The sequence below is a fragment of the Podarcis gaigeae genome (genome assembly GCF_964106915.1).
Source record: "Podarcis gaigeae genome assembly, chromosome: 5".
Classification (NCBI taxonomy): Eukaryota; Metazoa; Chordata; class Lepidosauria; order Squamata; family Lacertidae; genus Podarcis; species Podarcis gaigeae.
The window spans coordinates 10726300-10740966 of record NC_139681.1 but is presented as its reverse complement, the minus strand read 5'-3'; the positions used below and the strand labels follow the sequence as shown (position 1 = coordinate 10740966).

The window sequence follows — 14667 nt, the reverse complement described above, 5'->3', positions numbered from 1 at the left end:
GCTCAAAAACTTGGGGCCAAAATAAAAAAGCTCAACAGCTTTGCCCCCTAAAAAACAAAAAAACCAACTCCAAAGGGGTTCTGCCCAGTGTGTTGTCCACTGTCTTATTAGCCATTTCTTCATGTTAGGCATTTTGTTCTGCCGATGTTGCACAGGATTAGTATTTAGTACTGCAGCTTGCAGACGGAACAATACAATGGTGATAGTGTTGCTATTCCACTTCAGCAGGTCTAGGCTGAGTCTCTTCATTGGCGATCTCCATTCTTGAAGAAAAGAAGACAGTACTGCCATAACTTGGAGTTTGAAAATACTGTCTCAATTTGCATAGTAATAAAAGGTTGTGACAATCTGATGAATGTAGTTAGCACTCTGTGCCTCAGCTAACATACAAAGCAGATGTCTTGGTACACGCTGTACTTTCAGACAAGAAAACTTCTGCAGGAAGCAAGCAGAGCTATTAGGATGGAGGTAAAAGTTGTTGTGAGTCCTCCCTCCCCCCCGCCTTTCGTCTTTGCCTCAAGCAAAGTTTGTTTTTAAGCAGACTGTCCAACTGTGCGTTTTATTTCTGAGCCTCATATGTCTTGAAAAAACACTGATTTAAATGTTTTCAATATTTCTGGCAAATGATTACTAGCGTGGCATTGCTGCCTTTGGCAGATTTGCACTTTAATCTTGCAAAGTGCAAGGGAGTTGAGAGGGAAACAAACAACTGGGAAGACCCTGTAGCTAGTTTGCGTACTTGAATCTCAAGAGAATTAGAATGGAGCTTTGCTGTTCTCCCACAGACCCTGTAATAGTTAGTGCGCTCCTAGATCACAGCCTTGTGCATCTTGGTGTGCCGGGTGGATGGGGTTTGTTGTTGTTGTTGAGTCGTTTAGTCGTGTCCGACTCTTCGTGACCCCCTGGACCAGAGCACGCTAGGCACTCCTGTATTCCACTGCCTCCCACAGTTTGGTCAAACTTATGCTGGTAGCTTCGAGAACACTGTCCAACCATCTCGTCCTCTGTCGTCTCCTTCTCCTTGTGCCCTCCATCTTTCCCAACATCTTTTCCAGGGCGTCTTCTCTTCTCATGAAGTGGCCAAAGTAATGGAGCCTCAGCTTCATGATCTGTCCTTCCAGTGAGCACTCAGGGCTGATTTCCTGATGGGGTTTAGTTGCATTGAAAGGGAAAGCAGTGAGGAAAAGGGAAAGGAGGACTGGAGAATCGTGTCCCTTCCAGTACACTGAACAGATAGCACAATTAAAATGAAGCGTTTGAATGGTGGGGAGGAGGCTGTAGAGTTGTCTTTGCTAAATTGTCCTGAGCCAGCCTGGTAGAAATAGTCATTTTGCACAGAGATGCCCTACGAATGCCCAAGTGGGAAAATCTCAATAAAAAGGCTTTTGATATTAGTCCCTTTCTGGTGATACAGCAGAGTGTGGGTTGAGATAAAGGGGGGTCAGCATATGGTGGCTACAGCAAAGTTGTTCATTGGTTGCATTTGGGGAGGGAGCAGCCAAGGCAGTATCTTAGCATTGTTAGAAAAAGCAATGTTGCTAAAGTTAAATATGTAACTGTCTTTATCGAGAGCATTGGCAGATACAGGGACCATAGTGTTGGACTCTTCCATTGAACAATTTCTTTTTTAGGTTTTAGCTTGTTTTGCTGTTAAACCTTATATCTTGTCACAAGTGAACTATATTTCAATGGCATGGGAAATGGTCAAACTTTATTGAATAATACCATTTGTGAAGTATTGTCTGCCAATCCAAAAGGACAGGGTTTTTGAGGATGAGAGGAAGTGATGTGTGAAAAAAGTCGTGATTAAAGGTGTGTTGGATTAGGGGTAGCAGGCTATTACCCTGAATTAGTAATGATTGGTAGTTAACAGGAGTTGGATTCTGCCGTCTCTTGGCTATGGGGCCGGCCCACCCATGAGGCGATGGGAGGTGACTGCCTCAGGTGGCAGAATCCACGGAAGCAGCAGATACTGATGCAGATCTTTATTCAGGCCCACCCAAGAGGCAAAATGAGGCAGCCGATGAGGATCCACAGAAGGAGCAAATTCTGATTCGGATCTTTCTTTCCCACTTCTTCCTGATGTAGATCTTCACTCACCCTTCCTTCCCTGGCAGAAGAAGGTAGCACCATTTTGTGGTTTGCCTCAGGGGCCAAGATGTTTTGAGCCAGGCCTGCTTGACCACACACATTTGCTCAGTTCAGTTATTCTTGTTTCACAGTGAATTCAGTGAGGAAGGCACTCAGTAACCGAACAGGGTTAAAAACAGACAAGAAAGGTGAACATTATATTAACATATTATAATATTTGCTGATGAATTTCAGCCATCATGGGAAACTGCTCAGTACTGAACAGTAATAAACCGGTTGAAAACAGAATTCTAGCAGTATTATTATTATTATATTTTTAAAAATCCCAACATAATAAACTATGAATAGCTACAGCACTTCCCAGTCCTAAAATCTACTAAATTGCAAGTTTTTCTGAGATTAGGCAGCAGAAAGGCAACTGTGATCCAGACATGAACTGAACTCAACTTGATATTATCGGTTTACTGGAAACAAAACAAAAACTGTCAAATTTGGATGGATTTCTTCTGCACCACTCTCTCTTTTAGCATGTGAATAGACTTTACGTTGATAATTCAAGGGTTATGTTCCGGGTCTTTGTGTTCAAATAACTTTCAGCACACTCTTATAACGCATGCTCGTCTTCACCAAAAGATTAGAGCGTGGATCTCTGATTGCTTTGTTAAGAATAAAGTTTTCTCTCTTTGTTTATACAAAAATAACCAGTGCCTTGCTTGACATTGGAAAGCAAATGTTTTCACTCAGTATTACAAATGTTGGCCAACAGCACAACTATCAGGCATCCCCAAACTCGGCCCTCTAGATGTTTTGGGACTGCAACTCCCATCATCCCTGACCACTGGTCCTGTTAGCTAGGAATGGTGGGAGTTGTAGTCCCAAAACATCTGGAGGGCTGAGTTTGGTGCCTGCTCTAGATGTACTACCGTATTTTTCACTCCATAAGGCGCACCGGACCATAAGGCGCACCTAGTTTTTAGAGGGGGATATATATATATATGGGATGCAGGTGGCGCTGTGGGTTAAAACCACAGCGCCTAGGACTTGCCAATCGAAAGGTCGGCGGTTCGAATCCCTGCGGCGGGGTGCGCTCCCGTTGCTCGGTCCCAGCGCCTGCCAACCTAGCAGTTCGAAAGCACCTCCAGGTGCAAGTAGATAAATAGGGACCGCTTACCAGCGGGAAGGTAAACGGCGTTTCCGTGTGCGGCTCTGGCTCGCCAGAACAGCGATGTCACGCTGGCCACGTGACCCGGAAGTGTCTCCGGACAGCGCTGGCCCCTGGGCTCTTGAGTGAGATGGGCGCACAACCCCAGGGGCAGGGCAGGGGTACCTTTACCTATATATATATATATATATATATTTGCTTTCGTAGATTTTCACGGGTACAGGAATGCAGGTTTTGGTGTCCTCGGGTGTCTTCCCGTGTAAAAGTTGGGGTGTCTAGGCGACGTTTCGACGAGGTCTCACTCGTCATCTTCAGGCTGGTGCTTTCGGCTTCTTGTTACTGGAACAGAGCGGGATCTCAATGTTTGAGTTCCTATAAATACTGTAGAGGGGGTGTGGTGTCTAGCCTCCAATGTTCTGGGCAGAGAGGAAGTTCCCAGGCTAGTGTGCCTTTTCTTCTTTTGTTCCTTAATTACTTGAGAGATACCTTGAGTGATTTCTTGAGTGATATCCTGAGTACCACTTAGGTGGGTCATTAGGTGTGGATTAGTTGCTAAAGTCTTTGTGTCTTGACCTCTTGAACTTTGTGAAGAGTTTTCCTGAGAAGATGGCTGTATTGCACTTAGTTGTGCTTTGGCTTGGCTTCGTGTATAGGGGCGAGCTGTGGTTTTGTGGCTTGTGTCAGCCAGATCTGTGTAGGGATTGCAGGGGGGTGCAGCATCCGGAGGTGCCACCATGGATTGGCTACTGGATGGTGTCAGTAATTCATCTGTGGAGAGGGTCTGGGTTTGGGTCTGGTGTGGTTGATTGGTGTTGGCGTTCTGTGTGCCTCTGGATCTGGTGTCAGTTTTTGTGGGGAGGGCTAATTTCCAGATGTCTGGCAAGCGGGATGTGTCGTCACGCTTGTTCATGTTGTGAGGGTGTTTCTCTATCTCGATGGCTTCCATGATTATTCTCTTGTGGTGATGTTCCGTGTTAAAGAGCAATTTGGAATCTGCAAAATTAATTTCGTGTCCTGTTTCTTTCATGTGTTGGAAAAGAGAGGAAGTTTTCCAACTGGAAAACCAAGGGATCTATGAAATACCCTGCAAAGTCTGCCCAGCCACGTACATTGGACAAACAAACAGACGAATAAATGCACGTATCGCAGAACACAAGAATGCCGTCAAAAAAGAAGAAAAAACTTCCTCTCTTTTCCAACACATGAAAGAAACAGGACACGAAATTAATTTTGCAGATTCCAAATTGCTCTTTAACACGGAACATCACCACAAGAGAATAATCATGGAAGCCATCGAGATAGAGAAACACCCTCACAACATGAACAAGCGTGACGACACATCCCGCTTGCCAGACATCTGGAAATTAGCCCTCCCCACAAAAACTGACACCAGATCCAGAGGCACACAGAACGCCAACACCAATCAACCACACCAGACCCAAACCCAGACCCTCTCCACAGATGAATTACTGACACCATCCAGTAGCCAATCCATGGTGGCACCTCCGGATGCTGCACCCCCCTGCAATCCCTACACAGATCTGGCTGACACAAGCCACAAAACCACAGCTCGCCCCTATACACGAAGCCAAGCCAAAGCACAACTAAGTGCAATACAGCCATCTTCTCAGGAAAACTCTTCACAAAGTTCAAGAGGTCAAGACACAAAGACTTTAGCAACTAATCCACACCTAATGACCCACCTAAGTGGTACTCAGGATATCACTCAAGAAATCACTCAAGGTATCTCTCAAGTAATTAAGGAACAAAAGAAGAAAAGGCACACTAGCCTGGGAACTTCCTCTCTGCCCAGAACATTGGAGGCTAGACACCACACCCCCTCTACAGTATTTATAGGAACTCAAACATTGAGATCCCGCTCTGTTCCAGTAACAAGAAGCCGAAAGCACCAGCCTGAAGATGACGAGTGAGACCTCGTCGAAACGTCGCCTAGACACCCCAACTTTTACACGGGAAGACACCCGAGGACACCAAAACCTGCATTCCTGTACCCGTGAAAATCTACGAAAGCATATATATATATATATATATAATTCCCCCCCCGCCCCAGAGAGCTTCTTGGGGCTGCCGGGGAAAGCCTGGTTCCCCCCACCCACCCCAAAGAGCAAAGAAGCCAAGACAGAGAGCGCGATCCATCCCGCTCTCTGTCTTGGCTTCTGCCATAGCTGCGCGCAGCCTCTCTCAGCAGGATGTGTGTTTTTATTTAAAATGCATCTCTGGGTTATTTGTGGGGCATAGGAATTCATTCATTATTTAATTTTTTTTCAAAATATAGTCCGGCTCCCCACAAGGTCTGAGGGACAGTGGACTCGCCCCCTGCTGGAAAAGTTTGCTGACCGCTGCACTAAATTATGGCACAATAGCAGCTGGCTATTGTGACCTCCCGCCACTGGTGTTTCTGCAACTTACTGGGTGATGTGACTAGGATTTTGGTACAGTGCAAACACACCAGCAGGGTGAGCTGGATTTGTGCCACTGGTATATTTGCACTACACTGACTTCCCCATCACATTCCCCCTCCCCACCTATGTAAGGTGCAACAGTTACCTGTGAGCCAGTGTGGTGTAGTGGTTAAGAGCGGTGGACTCGTAATCTGGTGAACCGGGTTCGCTTCCCCGTTCCTCCAGATGCAGCTGCTGGGTGACCTTGGGCCAGTCCCACTTCTCTGAAGTCTCTCAGCCCCACTCACCTCACAGAGTGTTTGTTGTGGGGGAGGAAGGGAAAGGAGAATGTGAGCCGCTTTGAGACTCCTTCGGGTAGTGATAAAGCGGGATATCAAAATCTAAACTCTTCTCTCTTCTTCTTCCAATGACAGAGGGTCAGGTAAGAGCCTCTACCTCTCCATGCTGCAAGGATGAATCACAGAAAGCTTTGGGCTCATGCATTGCCCTTTCCTCATTCGGCATGGCTGCAGGGAGGAGTTCAAAAACATTCTCGTCCATATTTAGACCGGCTGCAGCTTGTCATGTCATCTAGACCTGCTCAGTCTTAACTATGGTTTGGGGAAACCAGCCAACCTCAAACCATAATGTATGGAATTGGGTTGCTTTCACTAACCATAGTTAAAATTAGCCACAGTTTAGGGTTCAGATGTCATACTAATCTCTAGTTAATTTAAAACAGGTGGAGCTTCTGATCTCCGCCTTGCAACTATGCCAGTGAAGGAAAGGGAGAAAGGGCACTTTCCCTTGAAACGAAATGACTGCATGCAAAACAGGCCTGTAATTCTCTTTAGCAGAATGCACCTTTGATAATCTCATGGACACACGTTAGCATGAAGCTCTGCACCTTTCTAAGGAAGGGAGAAATTGGTCCTGGATTTTAAGATTTTTGACATTAAAAAAGAAGTTTTAGTGGTTGGGGAAAATCAGCCAATACAGGCATTGGAACTGTTGGTTTTAACTAGCTGTGTTGGAAAGCGAATTTCGCTCTGAAAGTAGGACGGTTGTAGCTGGAATGTCAATTAATGCCGTGTGGGCAAAATCCCTGCTGGAAGCCGGTGTCTGAATAGAACAAGAACTCTGGCTCTTTCTACCGGTTCTCCCCTCCTCTTTCGTGATTTGGCCCTATATTGGCTGTTGAGTGTGGTGGCTTCCATTTTTAATTAGCCAGCTGGGCAAAATTTAGTTCATTGTGTCCCTTCAGTTAATTATCGTGAAACTGTTCTCTCCCTCCCCCCCACCTCCCGTTATAGAGCAGCCTGGGATTTGGCGATCCGGGGTCCAGCATTTTGCTTTTGAGGTATTATTGGGTGCCAGCTGTCTGCCTTAACTGAAGATTTGATCTAAGAGAAATTTAATCTAAAAAGGGGCAGGGAAATCCAGAGGAACAGAGTGTCGAAATCAAGCCTTGTCAGAGGAATGTGCCACTCTCCAGGCACCCGGCTGATTTCCTTGTTGACCTCCCCGTCTGCGACTCCCGGCAGGATACAGGCGAGGTCTCTATCGGCGATCCTCCTCAAACGTGAGAAGAACACACCACTCCTTCCCTCTCCTCCCTGCCATCCCCAGGGAGGGGAAAGAGACAGACAGAAATGTATGTACATGCCTTTATTTCTGTCTTTTGCAGCAGTACAGAGAAACATGTCTGCACTCTCTTAACACCAACAGCAGAGAGAGAGATAGGCTCCACCCCTGTACTTCCAGTACAGGTCAGATGACACACTGAGCTAACATCCGGTGCTCAGTACAGTGAATGGACTGCCCCTTTCTTCCCATGGTACAGTCACAAACATCAACATCCTATTTGGCTTTCCAGCCAGCTGCAGCTGCAGCTCGCTGCTGCATTGCTCCTTTTTCGTAACACAGAGAATGTATACCTTGCTTCTAGGAATGCTTGTTATAGCATGATCCTATGAATGTTTAATCTGATTTGGGTCCCGCGTTGTTCAATAGGATTTTTTGGAAGTAGCTGTGTATTGGATTGGAGCCCTACCCTTCAAATAAATTATCTTTTATGGAAATTATCTTGTTCAGGAAACACATGGGTTACAGAATGGGAAACTTGATTGAAATCAGTCAATCCCAACTAGAGCTCACTTAGTGCAGACACAGACAGCGAATTGTCCTCTACCCTGACCATGTCTACTCATGGGAAGGAGGGGTAGAAGAGGACAACTGTAGCTATTCTGACTGAGACCATGGTTTCATCTAGCCTAAGATGGTCTCCTCTGGCTGGTAACAGTTCTCCAGGTCTCTGGTCTTTCCCAGCCCTGCAACCTGAGAGCATTTCAGCTGGAGATGCCCCAGAGTGCATATGCTCTACCTCTGAGACATGTTCTTTAATTTAATGGAAGAAATGAAAAACCAAAGCTAGCTTCATTCTGGCATTGTGATTCTGTCTTGTAGAAAGCATGTCCAAGGCGGTGCCTGTTTCTTGCAATCTACAGTGGTACCTCTGGTTAAGTACTTAATTCGTTCCGGAGGTCCGTACTTAACCTGAAACTGTTCTTAACCTGAAGCACCACTTTCGCTAATGGGGCCTCCTGCTGCCACTGCGCCGCCGCTGCACAATTTCTGTTCTTATCCTGAAGCAAAGTTCTTAACCTGAAGCACTATTTCTGGGTTCACGGAGTCTGTAACCTGAAGCGTATGTAACCTGAAGCGTATGTAACCCAAGGTACCACTGTATAAGTTTCCTCAAAGGTTTCCTCGGGCTATTCCAGAACACCAACCCTATATTGGAAGCTTTCCTGGCCACCAGAAAAGAAAGGGGAGTGAGGGATTTTTGCCCGCAACCAAATGCTTGTCGCAGCAGCGGTAGACTGAGACAGAAAGTGGGTCAGGCACAGATTGTGTGACTACCAGAGTCAGCAGTTATACTTTACACAATTGTTGTGTGTGTGTGTTGAGTGGCAGTTGAACTTTCCAGGAAACTTTCTTTTCTCTAGCTACTTCCTTCCCTAAATTCCCAACAGGAGTTGGAGCAGGTCTCATCAGAAGCAAGTTCTGAATAAAGTTGTTGTTGTTGTTGTTTAGTTGTGTCCTTCTCTTCATGACCCCATGGACCAGAGCACGCCAGGCACTCCTGTCTTCCACTGCCTCCCGCAGCTTGGTCAAACTCATGCTGGTACCTTCGAGAACACTGCCCAACCATCTCGTCCTCTGTCGTCCCCTTCTCCTTGTGCCCTCCATCTTTCCCAACATCAGGGTCTTTTCCAGGGAGTCTTCTATTCCCATGAAGAAAGTAGAGTTGCCATATTCCCAAAAGTGAACATCTGGACAAAGTTCTTGAGCATTTCTTTCTTTCTTTCTTTCTTGTCAAAGTTATTGAGCTACAACAATTGTAAAAGAATTTTTAAATTTTAAAAAATACCCCACTTGCCATACAAGCGGTTTTCACTGATTCAGAGAAAATCTGTCCGGATGCCATTTGAAAGCTTGTTTCCCAGCTGCGTCCAGGTTAATCCGGACATATGGCAGCCCTGAAGAAAGCTCATTTCACAGCCACGCAGCAAGGGAACAGTCTTTCACTGCCTTTGGTTCAGCAACTGTCGTGTGTATAAACAAAGTGGTACTGGGTCTCAAGCTTGCTTGGGAGCTAGGCAACCTATCACCAAGTGCTCTTCAGTTCTCCAGTTTCCTAAAAATGAGAGGAAAAGCAGTCTCTGCGTGCCTAGAGGCATCAACATATTTAATTGATGTATTCCACAAATCGGGACACGGGTGGCGCTGTGGGTAAAACCTCAGTGCCTAGGACTTGCCGATCGCATGGTCGGCGGTTCGAATCCCCGTGGCGGGGTGCGCTCCAGTCGTTCAGTCCCAGCACCTGCCAACCTAGCAGTTCGAAAGCACCCCCGGGTGCAAGTAGATAAATAGGGACCGCTTACTAGCGGGAAGGTAAACGGTGTTTCCGTGTACTGCGCTGGCTCGCCAGATGCAGCTTGTCACGCTGGCCACGTGACCCGGAAGTGTCTCCGGACAGCGCTGGCCCCCGGCCTCTTAAGTGAGATGGGCGCACAACCCTAGAGTCGGACACGACTGGCCCGTATGGGCAGGGGTACCTTTACCTTTACCTTTTATTCCACAAATCAGCTCCGGAATGGAAAAGATTCTTGGCAGAGAAGGCAAGAAATATATGCAGGAAAACGAGAGGGTGAGAGATACAGATAAAATAGGAAATCTACTTGTTGGAGAGGGACGCGGGTGGCGCTTTGGGTAAAACCTCAGTGCCTAGGACTTGCCGATCGCATGGTCGGCGGTTTGAATCCCCGCGGCGGGGTGAGCTCCCGTCTTTCGGTCCCAGCTCCTGCCCACCTAGCAGTTCGAAGGCACCCCTAAGTGCAAGTAGATAAATAGGTACCGCTTTATAGCGGGAAGGTAAACGGTGTTTCCGTGCGCTGGTGCTGCCTCGCCAGAGCAGCTTCGTCACGCTGGCCATGTGACCCGGAAGTGTCTTCAGACAGCGCTGGCTCCCAGCCTCTTAAGCGAGATGAGCACCCAACCCCAGAGTCGGTCACGACTGGCCTGTACGGGCAGGGGTACCTTTACCTTACTTGTCGGAAGGAAGCACATAGAAGAAACACTGGTGCCTGTGAAAGGGTGGAGAAGCAGGAGATAAAGGGGAAGTGGCTGGTGGTGGCCGCAGGAGCCAGAGGGCAGATGAGTTAGTAGATGAAGGCATGGGAAGGAGAGGAGAGATGGATGACCCAGGACCAGAGGAGAGGAAGCTTGTGACTTGTGAAAAGCAAGGACAAATAAACGAGAGAGAGACTCTCCTACAGGTCTAAACCACTGAACCTCTTGGGCTTGCTGATCAGAAGGTCATGGTTCGAATCCCTGCAAAGGGGTAAGCTCCCGTTGCTCTGTCCCTGCTCCTGCCTACCTAGCAGTTCGAAAGCACACCAGTGCAAGTAGATAAATAGGTACCACTGCAGCGGGAAGGTAAATGTCGTTTCCATGCTCTCTGGTTTCCATCACGGTGTTCTGTTGCGCCGGAAGCAATTTAATCCTGCTGGCCACATGACCCAGAAAGTGGTCTGTGGACAAACGCCAGCTCCCTTTGTCTGAAAGCGAGATGAGCACCACAACCCCATAGTCTCCTTTGACTGGACTTAACTGTCCAGGGGTCCTTTACCTTTATACCTAGAATATGGTTATGAACGTGTTTAGATATTCTGAGTGAACTAGAATTGTATGGCATCTTTTCCATTTTCTTTCCTTGCAGATTATTTAAGGACCGACACAACATTCCTTGAGGAACTGGTGGTTGGCAGCGGCGAGAACATCGAACTCCTGTGTAACTCTCCGGTCTCTTCTATGTCTGTCTTCTGGTATAAAGATGGCATTGGGATTTCACCTACTAACCGAACTCATCTTGTCCAGAAGTTGTTAAGGATTATCAATGTATCTTACGATGACTCTGGACTGTACAGCTGTAAGCCAAGGCACTCCACTGAAATGCTCAGGAACTTCACAGTACGAGTGACAGGTGAGTTCAGTGAAGTCCCCTCACCCCCCACTTTCTCTCTGCTTTTCTGCCGATCACCTGGATCCATGCTTACATCCCCAAATGAAAAATGCATTTTAAAGAGTTTTGCATCTGGTTCTAATCTGATATGAAAATCAAATTGCTTTGACCAATGTTGTTTGACCAATGTTGTTTCCTTTTTTATATATATAATTTTTATTGATTTTAACATATAAATTATAAAATGTACCACAAAACATATCACTTATACAACCTTTTTAGACTTCCATCAGCACCTCTGATGATCCACCGTTTTAACCACTTCTTATGCATTTCTTAACTTTATATTGCCTTTACATCTCTTAACAAATCATCCTTCCCCGTCTCCATTTTTGCAATACTTCCAAAAATACTCCTCACAAAACTTCCTGCAAACCTACAAACGTCGTCTGATCTTCACAAATACTTTTCAAATAGTCCCTAAATTTACTCCAGTCTTCCGTGAATTTCTGGTCCCGCCGGTTTCGAATCCTTCCTGTTAGTTTATCTAGTTCTGCATAGTCCATTAACTTCATCCTCCATTCTTCAATCGTCGGTAATTCTTCTTGCTTCCATTTTTGACCAATGTTGTTTCCATCGCATTATCCAACAAAGTTTGTGATACTGTTCAGTCTGCCTAGGTTGCAGCTTCCTGACTTGAAAAGTGTTAGGTTAACAAAGAAGCTAAAGACTGCTAACTCAGGTTCTGGAATGCTCTCTGTGGAATAACAGAAGGACCCCAGGAGTTTGGACATGGATGTGAATGATTTTTCCACTATTGTTGTTTGTCTACCTTTGGTCTCACCTGTGGCCCCTAGAAGTTGTGCATGCAGCAGCAGCCACTTCTTGGGAATGGCTTTGAATGGCTAGCTAAACTGGGCAAGGGTAGCCCTTGGGTCTCAAACCCTTGGATTTCCCCTGCATGTGAAGACAGGTTCTGGCGGATTGAGCAGACGAGGCCAGTTTCTACACCTGCTGTAGAGGGGCAGATGGGGCTCGTCAACCAAAGGTAGCCCATCTAGGAGAAGGAAGGCTCTGGTCCAAACCTCCACTGCCTTGTGGAATATCTTTGGGAGGAGGAGAAGGCTAAGGAGTGAACCCTACACCAGTAAGGAGTGGTGTCCCTAAGACTGTTGGATGGTGCCAACTAAACTGCGGGAGGCAGTGGAAGACAGAAGTGCCTGGCGTGCTCTGGTCCAGGGGGTCACGAAGAGTCAGGCACGACTAAACGACTAAACAACAACAGTGGAAGCATATTCTCTTGGTACAGGGGCAGTTTTACATTATGCAACGTAAATGAAAGAGTACTGAAAAAACCAATATATTGCTGCATGTTATATATCTTTATTGCCACACCCTCAGCTGGAATGTTACATTCAGGTTGTGGTTTCCAAGGAAATTTTGAATTTCAAGAACTTCCAAAGAGCAGAAGAGAACATTCACAGCAAACGTGGAAGAGCAAAAAGGACCTAGAGATATTTTCATGTTACGACAACAGACTGTAAATATAGAGTCCGTGTAGCTGCACAGGGGCAATAACATGATCTTGCTTGTTGTTGTTGTTTTCATTAGCAGTGCTGGGCTCTTGGCAGTGGGGAATTCTAATACGAACATGATTTTGTCAAGCTGATTTCCTCAGCAAAACCACTTTTATATTGGTCATCGACAAGCCGCCAACTTAAAACCAGCTTGGGAGCCTTTCAAAACTGTGAAAACGGAAATGATTAGAATGTGCCAATTGAACTTATTGAGGAGCAATGATTGTTAAACAAAAACAAAAACCCAACAACCTCCAATTGGTTTACAAAATATAGATGGTAAAATCAAGAAAAATTCACAGCCCCGCTTTAAGGCGTACAAAAGTTAAAATACTAAAACAGATTAAAATTACCTCAACTTTCTAAGCATCTGCGTAGGCTTGTCTATACAAGTACCGTATTTTTTGCTCTATAAGACTCACTTTTTCCCTCTTAAAAAGTAAGGGGAAATGTGTGTGCGTCTTATGGAGCGAATGCAGGCTGCGCAGCTATCCCAGAAGCCAGAACAGCAAGAGGGATTGCTGCTTTCGCTGCACAGTGATCCCTCTTGCTGTTCTGGCTTCTGAGATTCAGAATATATTTTTTTCTTGATTTCCTCCTTCAAAAACTAGGTGCGTCTTGTGGTCTGGTGTGTCTTATAGAGCGAAAAATACGGTATGTCTTAAACAGGTACTGAAAAGAGTACAGTAAAGGCACATGCTTGATCTCAATAGGCTGAGGGTTCCAAAGTAGGTGCTTCCACACTAAACGAGAGAGTTCTTATGAAAGGGTACCTGTGCGTTGCCCCTGTTTATTTTGGATGAGAGTTGACATGAAATAGGTTTTTTTATAAATATCAAAGACGATACATTTTCATTCTTTTTATTTGAGTTTTTAAAAGCAGACTACAAAAACCTCAGTCAATAGGTTGCCTTGTAGTTATATCATGTGTAGCAGCCACCCAAGCGATCTGGATGAAACGCCTTCCTTTCAGTTTTTCCATTCTTTTCCTCATGTGGGTGCTTGTCATTTCACCAGATTTCCTCCGGGACAATTTCTTTGGGCACATCTTTGCTCAAACTGTTTATATATAAAGGTTTTCTGACCATCCTCATTTTGTAGAAAAGTGCAAACAAACGGGGACATTGTTCTTTTTATGGTGGAATTGAGATTTTGGTTGGTTTTCATTAGCGCCTTTTAAGAGAAGTCGCTCTCTAGGTAGAGCGGAACAACTATCCCAACTTCCCAGCAATTGCGTCACTATTTCTTACTGGTTGGGTGAAGAGGTCTGTTTTAGCTGATCGCAGACTAAATGTGAGCCAACAGTTGATTTAACTCCTAAAAAAGCAATTGCAGGCTTAGGCTGCATAAACAGAAGCTGTGTCCAGATAGCAAGAAATAATAATTCCACTGTCCTTTACTGGTCTTGCTGTATTTTGAGTACAGTGGTACCTTGGTTTATTAACTTAATCCATTCCAGAAGTCCATTCTTAAACCAAATCCATTCTTAAACTGAGGCGCGCTTCCCCTAATGAGGCCTCCCGCCGCTGGTGCCCTTCCACCGTTCAGCTTCTGTTTGTAGATCGAGGTAAAGTTCACAAACCAGGACACCTACTTCTGGTTTTGCGGAGTTTATAAACCAAATAGTTCGTAAACAGGGCTGTTCTTCAACCGAGGTACCACTGTACTGCCTCTAGTTCAGAATGCCCTGCTTTAAGAAGGACATTGATAGAACTGAACCACCTGCGGTTTTTAATCCCCTTTGTTCTGAAGATCATTATTGTTATTCTGGGCTTAGCCGTACTGTATCCCTGTGTTTGTGGATGAGTGGATTTTTGTGTTAGTAAGTTCAGAAGTAAAAGTTGAGTTCAGAAGATCACAGCTTTATTGGGATAACATTGGGATGTGCCAATTAATATGTTTTGATAA

General features: G+C 45.6%; 1 protein-coding gene across 4 annotated transcripts in view; it reads left to right on the top strand.

Moving 5' to 3' along the window:
* The window catches only part of FGFR3 (fibroblast growth factor receptor 3), a 63483-nt gene that overhangs the window by 16552 nt on the left and 32264 nt on the right, over positions 1 to 14667 (top strand). For all 4 annotated transcript variants that reach the window (XM_083738318.1, XM_083738317.1, XM_083738316.1 and 1 more), the window contains exon 3: positions 10940 to 11203. In XM_083738318.1, coding sequence (XP_083594444.1) covers positions 10940 to 11203 — 264 coding nt within the window. The remainder of the gene's footprint in view (positions 1 to 10939; positions 11204 to 14667) is intronic.